This window comes from Danaus plexippus, chromosome 5 (assembly GCF_018135715.1).
Source record: "Danaus plexippus chromosome 5, MEX_DaPlex, whole genome shotgun sequence".
In the NCBI taxonomy this organism is placed as follows: domain Eukaryota; kingdom Metazoa; phylum Arthropoda; class Insecta; order Lepidoptera; family Nymphalidae; genus Danaus; species Danaus plexippus.
Genome location: NC_083539.1, coordinates 2,911,107 through 2,930,292, shown reverse-complemented (window position 1 = coordinate 2,930,292; position 19,186 = coordinate 2,911,107). Strand labels below are relative to the sequence as shown.

General features: G+C 28.4%; 1 protein-coding gene across 1 annotated transcript in view; it reads left to right on the top strand.

Annotated features, from left to right (window-relative positions):
* The window catches only part of LOC116769035 (suppressor of lurcher protein 1-like), a 32,725-nt gene that overhangs the window by 10,283 nt on the left and 3,256 nt on the right, over positions 1 to 19,186 (top strand). The window contains exons 3-11 of the mRNA XM_032660014.2: positions 8,322 to 8,394; positions 9,656 to 9,833; positions 16,266 to 16,495; positions 16,656 to 16,812; positions 17,608 to 17,667; positions 17,836 to 17,924; positions 18,156 to 18,275; positions 18,391 to 18,462; positions 18,534 to 18,717. Coding sequence (XP_032515905.1) covers positions 8,322 to 8,394; positions 9,656 to 9,833; positions 16,266 to 16,495; positions 16,656 to 16,812; positions 17,608 to 17,667; positions 17,836 to 17,924; positions 18,156 to 18,275; positions 18,391 to 18,462; positions 18,534 to 18,717 — 1,163 coding nt within the window. The remainder of the gene's footprint in view (positions 1 to 8,321; positions 8,395 to 9,655; positions 9,834 to 16,265; positions 16,496 to 16,655; positions 16,813 to 17,607; positions 17,668 to 17,835; positions 17,925 to 18,155; positions 18,276 to 18,390; positions 18,463 to 18,533; positions 18,718 to 19,186) is intronic.

The following is a 19,186-nucleotide window of genomic DNA, read 5'->3' as shown; positions in this document are numbered from 1 at the left end:
AGCTGATAGATGCCTAAGCCGGATTCTAATGTCATTAATAATTGATACTAGTCAATCAAACTAATTGTCCGATTGACCAGACTTTCACTTTTATACTTTTGAGTAATTGCGTCAAATATTCTCATTAAAAATAATCTTGGTAGTTGAATTACAAAGACAGGGTGGCAATCTGACAAAGCAAACAATAAAGATCACATATAAGTATGTAATAACAATTTAAGTCTACAGATTTTTTATCACAGCAGTACCCAAGCACAGGAGTTACGATCCTACGTGACAATGATATCTAGAATAACGATTAACTAATCGTTAATATCAAACGCAATTAGTGCTCGAGTCTTAAAGCGCTCGTTCAATATGCTTCAAGGACAAAATTGTCAAACCGAAATACAATATATCTGCCACTTTGCTACAAGGCTATTTGAAAAATAATTTCACCTAGAATTTTTTTCTTATAATCTCAAGCCAAAGTAGCAAAAGTTCACTCGTATATAATGAACTATTGCTTCTACAATTAAAACTGACCTTTTATGAATGAGCCTATTCTACATATGGTGTTCAAGATTTCCCCCCTAAAATTAATTGTAAAGTAATTTTTTTGTTGAAAGTATCCAATTTTAAACTATTCGTCAAAATCATTACAGCAAAAGAAGCTGCTAACCTTTTCTCTTTGTACTCCATGGAAATAAAAAACACCATCTTACATAGTGTAAAATTTTTAGTTTGCTTTTAACAGAGGAATGGAATCAGTCACCAGAGCTTTTAATCATGATCCAAAAATAAAGACTACCTACATCCACGTAGTTAAATTCGAAAAGTCGACGATGCAAAAATTCAGATGAGCTATAAACCAAAAGATTCTGTTGTGATGAGATCTTCTTATGAGTTCTATCAGCCTTATATTTTAGATGATGTTCATAGAGATAATAAAATACTGATGTCGTTAAGTTTTATTCCTCCATACTTTTCTTCTTAAGAAGTAGGATTTGATATCATGCATGTACTCTAAATACATTTAGTGTCATAAATATATCAGCGTATCTTTTTTCACATTCGTACAGGATGTGAAATGAAAAAAAAAAATGTTTTCCCTATAAAAAAGTATAATAAAATTAGTAAATGTTGCACAAAGTTTACAAAAATCTGGATTGATTTTGAATTATTCCTTTCTTTTTTTTTCAGAACAGCAATGTTCTAAACCACATATTTTAAGACGTATAAATAACCTTGCTGTTTACTACTATTTGCTGTGGTTGTCATTTAAAATGGGAAAAAACAAAACTTTTATACGTGTTATTAAATCAACAATATGACAATTTTTTTCCAAAAAATTATATTTAATAGCAATATGTGATCAAAAAAAATATTTCTACGTTACAAATAATGCTAAGTGCATATTAATTGGATAACCTTATTGAAATAATTAACTTCATTAATTTTATATGAAGTCAATTGCTTTGTGCAGTACATTTATGTAAAATGAGCGTCCATATAATGTAATTATATTTAAGTGCATCCATACTAGAAACAAAATACTGCATATATATTTAATTTTTTTTTATTCCTCTATTATTGAAAAGGTATAAAATTCCACAAGTAAAGGAAATACTGATATAATTACTTAATGCTTTCTCAGGTCTTAGGCCTAACTGTGGTCAAATAACTATAGCTCGGACATGGATTGGTTCGACTGGGGAAATACCACCTACTCGCAGAAGATCAGCGTGAAGTAGTCCTAGTTTCCCTTTCCTATTTTCCACCCTTCTTCCCTCGGGATATATATAATTCCTTCTGTCCTGCATCAGCTTAATTCTGTTTTGGAGTGTTGAGCGTGTTCAATTGACATTGGGTCTAGGGAGAACCTGCAGCTGCGGGTGGGATCCGGGCCTTTCGTACCCCGAGCCAGTAGCACACACAACGCGCAACTCAGTTCAATCAAGGGCAATGCTCTTTGACAGGATGGTTATTGGGCCATAAGTCTCCTTCCTTCCCTTCATCTCAAGGCTGGCGACGCATGTTGCAGATGTGCATGGGTGAAGATGACTACCTCCCGTCACGTAGGGCTTGTGTTCGTTTGCCACGTTTAACATGAAAACATTGTTTAATTTATCTCTATATCTTTTATACGAAATATAATTTTATTTCCTATAAAATTTATATTTTAAGTATGAAAGTTTGTAGTTATAGTTTATTTTATACACACTGTACTAGCTATCTTTTCACGTGATGGTAATAAGAAATAAAGCTTTAGTTGATAAAGGCACTCGCTTAGTAAAAATCTATTTATTATCGCCTTGAATACTTGAAAGATAATGCAGATTCTGGCAAACTGTTACAATCCTCTGCTGTGCGCCTGAGGAAGAAATTTTATAAAAAGAAATAAATAACTACCGTGTGTCTAGTTGCTGAATGGTAAAAAAGGGATGACGGAATGGTAGGTATTAAAATTTGATATTTTTTTGCAAATTTTTGAAATTGACTAGATGTTTCTACTTATCTTCACGACATGCTAAGCAGTTAATGAGATCTGAAACTTTCGCGAGTCTTCATTTAAATAAAACTAATATTTTTCTGGTTTTCTACGCGATTTGATTATTTTTTAAAACTACATAATTCCGAAGTTTCGGTCACTTTTCAGCAACCGTGATCACGAGCAGACGAGATGTGTATGTCTATCAGTTGGTACTGTTATTTATCATCTACCGCCTACGATTTCTTTATGCTAAGCAGTTATTAACTGTATCTACAGTTATCGTAAACTACTTGATACCTCTAGTCAGTTTATAAAGATTATGTTCTCCAAACTTAATGAATTTTGTGGATTAAATATATACATATTATATAGGTATCTTCTAGGATGTTAAAACTAAGAAAGGACAATTTTCATAAAAAATATGGGATAATTATACTTTGAAGAACCGTGTTCGTGACATTGTACAATGTTATATAGTGTGTTTATGCAGCATTTTTTTTATTAAAAAAAATCATTAATTAATACATATATATAGTAATTTTTTTTTTTAATGAAACTGGCAAACTTTGAATTTTCTTGTCAGAAATTTTTAATTTATTAACGATTTTATCAAATCTATCAGTGGCCAACTACATATGTCAAAATATTTCATGAATTCAAAAATCTACATTTTACTATAGAAAATAAAATTTATAAACCGAGATGTGAAATTTGTATTTTAAGTTTAAGTAAGCTTTAATATTTATTAAATTTAAATTACGACTTTGAATGTTTTACAATAAAAATAACTAGTTATAGTAATTTTAGAGGATAATTTTAGATAGGCTGAATGTAAGCATCTTCTTCTTATGTTAGCATTACGCCATAAATATGTCAAACTTCTAAATTAATAATTTTGTAACTTTAAAGTTATCTCTATTTGCGAATCATATCATCAAGTAAATAATATAATTATTGAAACTCGTTTCGACATTCGAAAATAAAATTATTATTTCAAGGCCCAAGAGAGTTATCTTTCTATTTATCTCATAAAAATAGTTTAAACTACTTATAAATTGTCCCAAAATCCCTAAATCAAGTGAATAGTTTCAAGTAAAACTAATTCTGGCTTTCGGCCAAAAATTTTCTGACTTTTAGATTCAAGTAAGAACTACGGTGTTCCGAAAAGTTATCACCACACATTTACCGAACAATATTTTTATCACTTTTGCAAAACTTAAAATATGTTTATGATAATTTTTTCTGGAATTTCAATTTATATTAGGAATTGTTTGTCTATTTTACAATCATATCTTTTTTATTAATTATGATATCTTTTAAATCATAGCAATTAGTATTATGGAGATAACAAGGCTATAGCATGCGTTAGAAATAAACTGCCAAAATAAATCGTATAAAAATCGTTGTGGTCTCCGGCAGAATGAAATGGATTGACACGTGTTTACCTCGTCGGTGCTATCGATCAAAAACCTTAAGAGCAGACCAGCATTAACGCTAGGACTATAGGCTATTGTGAAATTCGTAATTTAGATGTGTTTCTTATCAGAATATTTTTTAGTGTTAAAATATATATATATATATATATTTTAATTAACTTGTTTGAGATAGAGATACAAATAATTTGAGATAACTTTAGGTATTTTTTCTTTTCTTCTTTTTTGTCTTTCTTACCTAAAATCTATAGTCTTTTATATTTTCTAGTTTCATGACTCAATTGGACTGCTTTTTTTAACTATAAAAGAAGGCCCTGAAATCGTAAGCTTATTATGTTATACATACAACAAATTTTTATATCATCGGTAAAATGATAAGTATTTTATAATCATAGCATAAATATAAATAATTATAATGCCATTTAATTACTATACTTTGATTGGAGGGAAAACATCAAGTCATAGACTGTCTGAGTTAATACAAAGTGGAGATTTCATTAGCTTTGAAATATAGCTATGACAGTGAAAATTGGTAAATTTAAGTTTAGTTAAATAGGGTTAGTTGTGAATATAACTATATTTAAATAGAGATTTAAAACTTGTGCCAGTAAAGGTTATGGTATGTTCAATGAATTCAAAAACCTAAAGACTACAAAACCTTGTATGCGTTATTTTAATATTAATATTTTTTAAACTAGAAGTTAAGGAATGTGAATTTATATCAAAGATACTTTCGTTAGTTAAAAGTGGGTGAGGTGTTATATTTTGTTAATATTGATTTCATCGAATCTACTAGTAGATAGAAATAAAGTTATAAACATATCTAAAAATATATTTTTTTATAAAGTACTTAAACATCTTATTGTTTTTTTATACATTGATCTTCCCAATATTATATAAGAGAATAAGTGTATTGGGGCAGTATTTAAATAGGAAGACGCGTGGTATGATACATTTCAAAAACAAAATTTCTTAGTTGTTTAGAACTACTAGGTTACGTTAGTAAATATAATTAAATTTGTTGTTTTGAATATCTCAATTTTTTTCTCTCATGTCAATCGATTCTTCAATAAGCTAGCTGGCTTATTCCAAATACCATAGAAATACGTAAAAAGTTGCGGCCCAAGTCAGTGTAGAAATAAGAAATCTCCTAATATTTTTTATTAAAACGACCATTTGAGCGCTCAAAATTCTTTGGCCAGAATTGACTAAAATTGATACAGAAAAAAACGTTAACTTAACTTTTACATTATATGTAATATCTTAAACTTGCTAAGGATACATGGCTGCGGGGAGTTTACAACAATTTGTTTGATACTTATTTTATTCAATTGTTTTAAGATTGAAAGATGTTTCATCTACCTATTTAATATCAGTTTGTCTTTGCACTTTTCATAAGAAATTGCTTCGGTCTTCTAAAATTTTGTCGTTGTTTTTCATCGATTTGATTCATACCAACTCACCTTTATTTTGTATATCGCCTTTTCATCTTCTCGGGAAATAGTGTTTTAAATTATTTTATAAAATATAGTCTATCAGAGTTATTATATTTTTCTGAAGTTAGTTTAGTTGTACCTGAAATGGACTGTATATATTTATCATATGTTTTTTCAAATTATTATCACTACAAGGATTATCATTACATGGTTGTTATGTAATTTATAATTATACAAACGTAGCGTACATAATATCAAAATCACCTCATTGAGTCATAATGCTCATTTGTATCAGCCTTGACACATGAGTTAAGACAATGACTGCCTATGTTCAGTAAATCGCAGGGTTTTGTCTACCGGATACGGTTTGATTAAATTAGATATGATATATCATTACATGATAGAAGTTTATAAATAATTCTATTATTCGATTTTGAAATTTAAGATTTTTATAATGGCATGATATCGTTCTTTTTTTATTGTAACAAATTGTTATGAGATTTTAATAAAATGTAGTCATGAACTTTCATATTTTTGGAATACAATTTAAATTTTAAAGTGCTATTATTACAAAAGCTAAATGTAAATATAATAAGTCATACGGAATCTTTTCTTTAATGTTATCGCAAAAAACACTGTAACCTAGGAACTTATTTTTATTAGACATATTCATCTCGTTTGCTGTAAAGTAACCAAAACGTCGAGAGCAAGTAGTTCAAAATAATAAAAAACGCGTAGTATCCGAAAATATTAGTTTTATTCGAACTTATTATTTATAAAACCATTATTTTATAAAAGCATCTTTAAAAATAGCTTCAAACAATTAAAAAGGAAGACTTTACAGATTACCAAAAAATTAAATCTGTTAAAGTAGCAAAGTATTTTATACGTTGCCTAATCAATAACTAAGAAAAACTTAATATTATGGGTTACATGAAATAAATTTTATAATTTAATTGATTAGTTTGACTTTTCACCTCAACGACTTTTAAGGTGTATTGCCATCCGACCGAGTAAATTAGAATTGATCTCTCTTGAATAATATTTAAATGGTTTCGACATTTAGTATTTTATTAATATTTCTGCAGGCCTCTACATCACGCTGAAGTACCTTAAGTACTCTTACAGTTCTCAATAAACACTTCCAGACACCGTAAAAGGTAACATACATACATTTGTATATAATCAAAAAAAACTATTTTAATAATCCTTTAATGTTTCCAATGCCTTTGAAGTTTCAACATATTATTAGATGCTTAGAATATGATAATTTACTTTTACCAATATTTGCAATTTTATTTTTAATTAATTATGCTTTCTTGGTTTTCTAACAAGATGTCTAAAATTGAAGCAGTTTTACTATCATTTAACTACTAAGAAAGGACATTGTCTAATAACTTGCACTCCATAATTATTGTTAAACGTCTTCAGTGGTCCGAAGTTAGTCTTAGAGTTCAAAGAGAAAGGTTTTTGTTTGAGTTTCCTTATTTAGCCTCTGTTCATGTCACTATATATTATCTGTTCGTAGAAGACGAAGACAATCTTTTAACTTTATTAAGGAGTGTGAATTTATTGTTAAGTAGTAAATTATTTTATACAATAAGTACTATTACCATTGAAGCTTTAAATATAAAACAGTTTTAATATTTTAGAAGCTTTATTTTTGAATAAAACATTCCATAAAAGTACAAAGAACCTGATCTTATTTATTGAATGACATCGAATTTGAAAATCAATAGCAGGTTCACCTCGAGTTTATCTTTGTCACCCTTATCAAAGGCTTTTTTGTGTTTAAGGTTGGTCAACGGGAAATTTCTATTGACTTCATTTGCAATTAGGTGTTCGTCAGATGTCAAAGCGGTGTAGGGTTAATAAAAATTTTATTGGTTTTTTCTTACGGTTGAAGTTTAGTCATTAATATTGTGTTGTAATAAGAACTTTATAATTTTTTACTTAATTGTTATGGTTTCCTTTTTACTACAATACATTAAACTTGAAACACTGAACGTACTAAGACGATAAAAGCTGTAACAACATGCAACTTAAGTAGTGTCTTAGACCCTAACAAATGGCTTTGTAGTACTTAAACAAGCATGGCCCACAAACTGTTTCTAATGTGGCCTATAAATGTATATTGTATATTTTAAGTAGGCTTAGATTACATGTTGCATGTTGTTCACATATGTTCACTATTAATCAGGTCTGAAAATTTTAAAGGTACCGGTTGTCAAACATTATCTCTGTTCCCATTTCACAAAAAGAGTTTGCTTATAGCTATAATTTAAATAGGATTCATAAAAAATAAAAGCCCCAGTTAGTACATAACGGTTTGATGAGAACTATTACATTTAAAAGCTTTCTTTGTAATTAACGTATTTCAAGAATCTAAAGGGGAATAAAACGAGGCGTTTGCTACCCCTAACACGACTCTGTAAAATTTATTACACTTTAATACAGTATCCATTTATCTAAAACGATGTGTTTTAAGTTTAAATATAATGTTGTGCTTCCAAAACTTAGAAGAACATATGTACCTTTCGGAATAAATTTAATATCGTTCAATTTTCCTACTTCACGAGTATGTCATCATATTATTATTACGGTTTTTAATCCTGTAAAAAGAATACCTTTAAAGTCGCATCAAACACCTAACCCAATTAGAGTGCCATGAACGTACTTATTGGATTACCTTCTAATCCTTATTCCCTGCAATAAAAGTGGAAACGTTAACGGGTCTCTTTATTTAATTTAATTTAAGACGGATTACAGATTAGCCTTATAAATCGAAAGCCTTACGATCATAATAACCTTATACGTATTTTGAAGATCTTACTTCTTAAATAAATATATTTTTATCATATATAACATTTATTTAATATAACGTTTCATAATAAATTTAAAATACTAGATATAAAAAATTCTAACGTAGCTCGATAAGACTTCATATGCAAAATATTTTCTAATCCATTTTCATTTCAGACATCAACAGCCCTGATGCTGTTAGTCCACTTATCGCTTCACACGGTTGATGAGGGCCACGCAATAAATCCGAGTAAGTAAACATCTTGTCTTAGAACAGTGCAATATTGTTTAGTTGAGATCTTTTATTGAAAACAATTTTTTTTAACATAAGGGGTAGTTGGGTAAAAAAATACTTTTAAATATCATTATTATATATAATATAATATAATAACTCTGATATTCATACTGTCGTTCCTCAAGATTTCCCTTCCATTATTAATTTGTACGGAACAATGGATGGAAATTGTAAGAGATAAGCGCCGAAATATTTCAAGGATATTACTCCTCCAACCGTGATTGTTTTTAACAAATCGTTCGAACTGGAATGATTGATGAATAGTAATTCATTTTAAATGCTATAAATATTTAAACCAGTAGCAATAAAAAGTGTAAGCGAAATATATCAATTAAATTAGATTTAACATTTCTAATACACTATTTTAAATAAATTATAATCAATGTACTTATTTTTTATTATAATATGTTTTTGAATAATTTTTTTTAATGCCAATCATTAATTATATCTCAATTAATAATTTAAAAACAAAATAGTTGTGTAATTTTCTTAACTTTTAAATGTAGCTCTAATGAATAAATATTATTAGGAACTATGTTGATTATATAGTTGCTTATAAAATGGATTGAAGAGAATCTTTGACGATCTTCCTGATTATTAAACACCGAATGGAGATTTCCAAAAAAAACCTTTGATAGCAAATATCATCTCATTTGTGAAGATTATTCGCTAATTTGGTTGTTATCCAGGTCTGAATTCTCATTTTCACAAAATTACATGAAGAACTGACATAGTCGCAAAAGATTTTAACATAAAATATTCATCACGACAAAGCGCCGTTATGCTGCAAGGCCTTTCCTTTTTACATTTTATTTGTTGGAAGTGTTAACGTTATTACTTATTATTATGACGGCTATTATGTTTTACATTTGCTCCAGTTGTATTTGATTGTCGTTTTTCAATTGCGTCATTATGCGTGTTGTTACAGCTTTTGTTAAATTTTTACGGTTGGAAATAAACATTAGTATTGTAGGTTGAATTATAATAATGCAGTAATTATTTTGTTTGTATATATATAAGAGTACTCATTGTGCAATAAATATTTAGTTATACTTAATACCAATTTCATGCTTTCATGAACAAAGTTTCTGTAAATTTCTAGAATCATATATATATGTTATTCGATATTAATTTACATTTCATTAAATGTTACGGGTTTCATAAGATATTATGTTATTATAATAAAAAATATTAAATAATACATGATTTATTTCAGGCTGCACCTGCGTACATTTTACGTCCACTCACGGCAAAGAAAGGGGAACTTTCAGCAGTCCAGACTACCCTCGTCCTTACCCTCAGAACGCATGTTTACTTTACACGTTTCTTGCTGAAGCTCACCAGATTGTTGAACTTGTCTTCACGGACTTTGACATTTACAAGGAACACATGGAGTAAGTAATACATTTTAATTTATTAAAATCATAATTTACTTTACATTATAAGTTCAAGCAGTTGAGTATTATGTGGGAATTTGTTGCTAGAAACAAAAATTAATAATTTTAGGAACTTTAATTCTTAATTGTTTTTTTATTATCTTCTTCTAAATTCAAACTAAGTAACCAGCGTAAACCAAGAAATTGAAAGTGATATATGAGATCTAACAGCATTTTCACTGATACAAAATAACAAATAAAATATATAAACGTATAACCATCAACATGGAAATAACCCGCCGAGTGGTACTCAAAGGTTTACTTCGTTTACAATTTTGTCACATTTGTAGCCATAAAGCAGTCGATATAAATGGTGGAGCTATTGTGAGCAATAAACTTCAGTCTACTATAAAAGCTCTCTTCTACGTGATTTACGTTTTAAACACGCATGCGATGACAGTTTGAAGCCTTTGAGATTGTAAGACATTGTTCCTATCAAAGGAAAGAACAAATGGAATATGAAAGGTTTTATTAAAGCAATCTGAAATATAAAATATACAGAGGAAAAAGTCCTCCGACAATCTATTATGGTGAAAACTTTATATAATTGTGAACATCAAGATTTTAGTGATGTTTGAAACAGTTTTATTTAAGAGATATTGAATTACGCATCACAATTTAAAATTGTATATTATTTTATTTAAAAGAAGAATCCGATTGGTAATATTATATGTTTATAATAATGATACAGAAGTATAAGTTAGGACCTTGAATAAGTTCTGTCTGTTTCGTTAAAGATGGAAATAATATTACTTTTTGGTTGAAATTTCGAATGATCACTCACAATCAAGTAAGTACTCTCTCTGACCTATAATTTCAGTATGTAATGGTTGATTTTAGTGTAAACAAAGTATTTTTTAATAATTTTTTAAAATGTCTACTTTTGTATAAACCAAAGTGTATTTACGGGAATATTGGTTTTATTGTTGAATTGGACGGGGTGCTCGATGAAGAGACAAGACAGCGTGATTTACTAAAATAATGTTACAAAATCTTACTTAGCATCACTTTAAAGGACTTTCTATCTAAGGCTACCTATTTGACATAGCCCCTTTCAATTTTCACCTACCCCTCCCTATGGCAGATGACGCAGGTGCCCAGCATTTTCATTCTTAGAACGAACCTAAAAATGTATCAATTTTTGAATAGCCTTAAAAGATATGTCGTTTTCGGAATTCATATACAACCACAAAGAAGAATTGAATAAAGTTTTGAATAAAAAGTTTTGTTCCTTTCATAATAAATGAAGTTTTAATTTTGTAACAATTAAACCGACAAATTATTCAAGGTCCTATTAAAATATTATCTATAATAAAAAATAAAAAAATTAAACATTTATTTTTAATTGCACCTCTTAAAACCTAATGATACTTATATTAAATTCAAATTAAATATTTATAATCCAGTCAGAATTAACAGTTTCAATTTTGGTTAATTAGGTAATTGTCAATTATATTAATCGGTTCGTTTAACCACAGTTTAATTATTCACCTTTCATAATTTCCAGGGCAACTAGCCGTTAACGATTTGGAAATAACTTTTATCGGAATAATGTAATTCAAATTGAATATAAGCTACAGGTTTCACACTATATATTCACATATGTAAATCAACATTATTTTTATTTTTTTAAATCTCTTAACCATACCATTTTATTGATTTACTTTCGTCTTTATATGTCAAAGATGTAATCAAATAAAAGTAGGAACAATTGGTTTTTACTTTTTAGGTAAGTAGTGAAATGTTAGAAAGGTAAGGTAAAATCATTTATTTCACGTCGTTTGTCACTGTCTAGAAGCAGCATTGTTTTCATCCGTACATCGTTCAGGTGAAAGAAAAACTGTGTGGCTTTTTCAAAATTAAAAGTAAGCATTTATCGATTTTCTCTTTTACTTAATAATTTTAATTTAATGTACGTATTGGTGCTAATCGATAACTCTGGACAGTTTAGGTGGGCATCACGGTCAATTTTGATCATTTATGTCATGTAATATTGAGGTTATTTTTATCGTAGTAGCGAACAAAAACACATCTCAAGGATACAACAAACGTTTTATTTAAAGAATACAAACTTTAATGAGATCTAAGATTTTCGCGAGTTTTACTCATTTAAATGAAACTAATATTTTTGTAAAAAACTACATACTCCCGACGTTTCGGTTACTTTTCAGCAACCGTGATCACGGGCAGACGAGATGTGAGTCACATGTAACTATGCATCATGCGTAGTTTATCCGAAAAATATACGTTTCATTTAAATACAAACTTTCATTAGCAATATACATTTTGGTATTTAAAAAACATCGTCAATTTAATCAGTACTTTTTTATAAAGTATTATTTAGTCTAGATTTAAATGATTATATCAAATCTGCATAAGTCATTTTGTGCCTGTCAATATCAGAATAATCCAGACAATGATTGAATTTAGTTTCAAAGTAGGCCAATCGGTACATAAAGATAAAGACAGGTCAAATAATGTTGTCAATTTGTATTAATTAACTTGATATCAATTAAATTTACTTTAGAGAAGTCAATATAATTTTGATTCTACATAAATTGTAAGTCACACCCTATTGATTATATTTTTAGATGGAACTAATAACATCGTCTATATTTTTATATTATTAATAATATTATTATAACAAAGCCGATCAAAACTTTATAGAGCTCCTTTGTTATACAGCAAACCATTGTGGTGACATCCTGGAGATAATCGTGTGGAAGTAACAAAAACCCACAAAGATGTTTTCTATAACATTTACCTTACAAGTTGAAATATAATCTAATATAACCTACTTTCTTAGTTATATTTATAACATTATAGTATAGGACGTTTTATCAAACAAATATATTATATATATAAAAATAAAGCACTTAAATTACAAGAACAATACAAAAGCATAAAATTGACAAAATGTTAATATTTGTTCATATCACTTTTCACTGACGCTATTCACTAGAAAATATCCAGTTAATTTGTTAAAAGTAATTAAATATTTTGAATTAAATGCCCCATTTCATATTTGATTATTTAATTTCACGTTTGTTTTAAAATTTATGATATGAAAATAAATTATTCAAAACCAAAATTGTAATTTACATTTTATCTCAGATAAGAACAGCGTCACCGTTTTAATTACAAAAACAATCACGTGGTTGGTCAACAAAACGCCCATTGTGTCATTTGTTCAGACCTTTTTTTTGTTTCAGTTGGAATGGCTGGATCGTCGTTATAATCGTCATATGTATCGTACAAGTTTAAAATTAAACAGTTTTTAAGCAATTAATTTCTTACACAAGTCAATTTAAACAATTGAATCGAAATTTCCTTTTATAAAAGAGCAACATTGAAAGAGAAAAAAGACAATAAAATTTATGTTATTCTAGTCCAATTTTATTTTATTTTTGAGACTTGCGAAATCGTTGATTACTTTAAGCAATATGACAATCAAGACCAGATATTCCAGGAAATTCCTGAAGAACCAAAAACATACCAGACACTTAAGCCCACTTACAATGTTGAGAAATAAAGTGTTATATACAAATATAGATTTCGTATGGATTCTTATAAAGTCGTAACTATTATTTTTCTGATCTAGTACTGTTTTTGCACTGCACACACTATTTTCAAATGCAATCTGCAATATTGGGTATTTTACTCATAAATTTTTATTATGCTTAGTTCGACCCATTACATAGGATAACTTAAAATATTAAAGAGACAAGAAAGTAGTTTTATTTTTATTTTTTTTCATTTAAAAATGTCGTTACCGTAGAAATGCTTTAATGACGTACTTTATTCGTATAACGTAACTATCATCATGTTTATTTTTAAAATATGTACCAAAAGAATATGTTGTACTAAAATATTGCTTCCAAGCAAAAAGAAAAAATAAATAAATGGCAAGTAATTTAGTTAATGAAGTCATCACTCAACTTATGACTAACAAATCATATTTTTAAACAGTAGTGTATAAAAGTACAAAGAAGGAAAGGAAATGGATTCCTTAAACAAATAAATTTTACTAGAATAGAAATGTTAAAAAGTTTGAAAAATATTATTTACATCCAACACTAACGGCTCGTGGCGGTAAATATAGACATCTCGATAAAGTAGAGCACGAAACGATATCAAGCGTAAAATATTAATGCCAGGGCGAAACTTTAAATGTATGAAACCGTTTATCATTGCTTTTTTGTTTATAAGTACAGTGTTTGTATCATATTATTATATATATTGGCTAAAAATCATATATATGTGTAAAATATACTTCGTTTGTCAATATTTATTCTATTTTTTAATTGCTTAGAAATGTAACTATGAAAGAAAAAAAAAATGCATTTATATTGTTTAAAAATTGCATTTATTTAACAGATTGCGACAAGGATGAAAACGATAAATTTTATACAGCGACAGATATAGATGACAGCGTAATTACGTTCACCAACGATTCTAATTGAAACAAAAAAGCGGATTAAATATCATACTGGGAGATTTCTTTCCCTTATTGAATCCAGTGTGGGTTTCAATTATAACGTTCCTTTGTACACGTGCCTGCTTTAATTGTTAAGAAACGAGAATTTCTACAAAAATATTTACCTATTGGTTAATATAATATAACAGTAGTGACATATAATAGTAACATTAAACGTCCCATAATATGATATTTTATTGTTCCATAGTAATATTGAAAATATTTCAAGTAAAATATATATACATTTATTTTACTAAAAATATTTTCATTATTAAATATACGTTGAATGTAGTTCAATCAGTTTAGTTAATGTTTATTGACAGCGAAAAGAAATTGTATAAAAATTGTCGAGGTTTGGTTTAAAAGTAAAAAGAAAGATATTTCGCAATTCTCTAATCAAAAACGTTTGCAGCATCACACAGCAATCAAATATTCTGTTTCGTGTAAAATGCACGGCTACTATGTATTGCGTACATCAAGCCTTAAAATTGATATCACTTCACAATTGACCACTCAGACAAAATTTGATTTTTTGATACCAAAGCTTTACAGTTTAGCATGGACTTCTATCGTATTTTCCAATTTAGTTCACATCGCTATTAAAATAAAATATTCCAATATTTCAACATTAAAATTTTTCTATTGTTTAGGTATTAATTTATAACAATTACGAATTCGGATAAAGTCAACTGTTCTAATTTTCATTCTTGCAAGTTTAGTCAATTTAATCTGATCAATAAGGGAAAAAGTACAAATGCTTGATAACCAAAATAGGTATGTTTAATGAAATTGTCGTAGGCTTAACAACGTACTTTTTGCTGGCGGTTTCAATCCATGGTTTTAAGCTATAAGTTATAAGATAAAGACTGTAAGTTTGTCGGTCCAAAATATATAGGGTAATACCTATAAAAACAAATTTATTATAAGTAAATTTTACTTTTTTTTTTGCCATTATTAGATATTCAACAAGTTACACGTATTCTATGAGGCTGATCGAATTAAGTATTAGTAAATCTTAGAAATAAGAACCATTCAATTTTATATCACAATATATATTTCTGAATTTAACAAAAATATAGGGCAGTTGTATTCCAGCAGGTTTGGAGTGTCGCAGCGAGCTCGTGTTGCAAATTATAGTTATACAACAAGACCAAAAGCTTTTGTTCCAGAGGAAATTTTGCTTTCATTTCCGAACGTTAATACTCTTGTGTTTCAGTTTATTTTAAATAAGAACTTTGCAAATTTAACTGATATCCGAAAATGCTCCTGTTCTTCGAGTACCAATAAAGTGTTATTTTGTACGTATTTGTTTTTTAACAGCAGATATATGTTTATATAAAAAGTAATAAAGCTATATAAATATTTATTTATATTCATAAATATATAAGCTAAAAGCAGTGTCATCATTTATTTTTTATAACATTTAAGATTTTATTTAATGATGTTATAATCTTGGTTCCTAAAAGACTTCGAAGAAATATAAATGGAAGGGTCAAAGTTACGACGATCGTAAGCTTCTCGAAGAGTTACGCTTTAGTGACTTATTTTTCATGAGGGCATCTTTAAAACATAGTTTATATACCGAATAGGTTTGGAAGATTTCATTCGCTGAAGTTTCTGTACTTCTGATACACTTTCAGTATATATTAATAAAATTATTAATAAATAACATGTTAATAGAATTAAAGCTATACCAAATAGGTAAAAGTAGTAAGGTAGTTAAGAATGTAAGTTTAATTACACTGATTATAATAAATGTGACTAAACTTCACTTTTAACTTTTTGAGTGAAAAGAGTACCACGTTTTTTCTCTTTAAATAAGTATGAGGGGAAAACACCGTATTTGTGCTACATTATGTCTCCTACGTTACTCCAAACTAACAAATGTTATATTAATCGTAATGTTGTTTCAGTTGCAGCAATGGAAACTATCTAAAAGTATATTCGGAGGTTGAAATACATGGTCCCGGCCCTCCCGGTATTAACGAATTTTCAGTCTGGTCCAGGATTCTATGTGGAAATCGTGCTGAAGCACCACCGCCGCTATATTCTCATGGACCAATAATGATATTAGAATTTCAAAGTGGAGAGAAACCTTCCAATGCTTCTGGCTTTATTGGAACATACAGGTTTATCGATCGACGTTAGTATAGATTCTATTTATAGTTATTTACTGAATTTAAATTTATAATTGTATTATCTGCGTCGAGATTAAAGTTATTATAATTACATTACATGTAAGCTAGAGCTATCCAATTATGGAATAAGTAATTAAATAATAATCCAATAACTATGATTTCAAGGTAACTTTGAGACGGATGGTGTTAAAGTATCGGGGACACAGTGTGATTATGTATTTGCATCGCAAGCAGAGCGTCCTAGTCATGGACGACTATATAGTCCAAGATATCCTTCCAGTTATCCTAATAGCGTTAGGTGCAATTATCATTTTAATGCAAGGTAAACAAATAATGTTTTAATTAAAGTTAAAAAAAGTAAATTTTATTTTATTTAAACTAATATTGAACACACTTTAGATATATAGTATCATAGGTTTTCCGATAATTAAGACTGCGGTGATTTTTACTAAAACTTTTAATTGCATTGAAAATATTTTTGATTGAAATATGTACTCTTTGTTTTCTTATTGTGATTTACTTCTGATTGCAACAAGTGACTTATAAATAGTATAAATTTAACATTTTTCTATAGTAATGTTAATAAATCGTTCCATTACTTTAATATTAATCTTAAAATTCCATTAAAACACACTAAGTGAAATAAAATGTAAGCTATATAACAAAAGTTTCAATAGAGATATCATAATTGAGAATTAAGAATAAAATTTTATCATGTACTATGATTTCTTTTATAATATTATGTAAATAAAACGTTAATACACAGAATTTAACAAATGAGATCTAAGACTTTCGCGAGTTTTATTCACTTAAATGCAACTAATATTCTTAATATTCATCACATCTCGTCTGCCCGTGACCACGGTTGCTGAAAAGTAACCGAAACGTCGGGATTATGTAGTTTTAAAATAATAAAAATCGCGTAGTATATCCGAAATATATTAGTTTCATTTAAAAGAATTTAACTAGTTGACATGTTGAATATGAAATAAAGTAAAATATTTAATTTTCAATTAACATTATTATGGCCCAGGTAATGAGTAAACTTTATAGTTTTAAGAGTTTAAACGATAAAAACCATATTAATAGATATAAAAAAACTTTTCGTTTTTTACAGAAAAAATGAAAGAATAAAATTAGTTTTTGAAGAATTATATCTACAGAAAGGTGATGTAAGGTGAAGTCTACCTTATGAATTTTGAAATAAAAGAATTTGAATGTCTCTATTTTAACGTAACCCTCTTCATGTTTTTTTATGTAGTTCTATTTCAATATTCTACTTATTAAATAGCATTTAAGAAGCATCTTTGAAAATGTCTAAATTTGTGATGATTTTTTTTTTTAGTTGTCTTAACCGCGGTGATGTGATCAAAGTTTTTGATGGGAGAAATTCAGTAGCACCAGTCATTTCAATGCTTTGTAATGAAATTGTAGGTGAGAATGAATTTTTTCAGTAATAAATTGTTTACGTGATTTAAAATGCATAATATCAAAGTGGAACATATTACTGTGATTAAAAGAAAGTAACGAATAGACTACCTGAATACTGATAGTTGGATTTGCTTTGTTGCTCTCAAACAAATTAATTAAATTATATTTTTTTCGTTTGTATTTTGTGTTTACAAAAACAAATTAAATGAAAGCAGTTTTGTTTTATTTATTAAGGATATGAAATCCTTTCAACGGGACCAGAGCTTTTAGTGCAGTTCTCATCAAATTCCAAAACACCCGGACAAGGATTTAAAGCAAGTTACCAGTTTCTAGCGAAGGACGCCTCTAGTGCAGGTTCAGTAAGCATTTCCAGTAATGATATAGATATAATTATGCAGCTTGAAAATAAGTTCAGTTTAGATTTTAAGGTCCTACAGGCCATTCATAGGACAGAAATATTACTTTTCAGAAACTGAAGGTAACAAAAAGCCAAGTGCAATGGATGGTTATTCTTCTGTTGGACCAGCTGTTAGCGCAACCAGTATGTAACCCTTTTAAGTGTGTATAAGTAATACTAACATAATATTTTATTTATGCGTTAATCTATTGTAGCGTCATCCTGTCATCAAGTATTCAGATCTGATAAGAGCAGAAGCGGCAAATTGATCTCGCCGTTATACCCTTCGCCGTACCCTCAAAAGACGCAATGTCATTATGACTTTCTCGCGAAAGGGCGGGAACGCGTGCGATTAGTCTTTGAAGACTTTAATCTACAACGAGCCAGCAGTATTAGCGAGTAAGTTTTTATAACTATAGCTAAAATAAAAATAAAAATACATGTTTATACACTAATTGCTAAAGTTATTAGAAAAAATATTTTAAATTATGTATTACATTAAAACAATTGAAAAAATATTTAAATATATGGGATGGTGTTGAAAAAAATGTCAATACTATTTTAAACAAAAGGGAAGTATTAGATTTGGCAACAGCCTATTACACCAAAACGTGCCAACTCATGGAAAAGTCAATATACAAAACGGTTTTTGTGGAGACATAATTAACGCCAGTTGTGGACGCGTTAATGGATTTATCGTACTCGTGTGACCACAGAATATTACTAAATTAAGTTCCATGTTATATTTAAATGTATACAAATATGTTTCATAACCTTAGTTACCAAAATTTAAAATAGTTTAGTGTAAACTGAAAATAAATTCTTGTATAATTTGTACTGATTTTAAAAGTGATCATTGATAAAATTA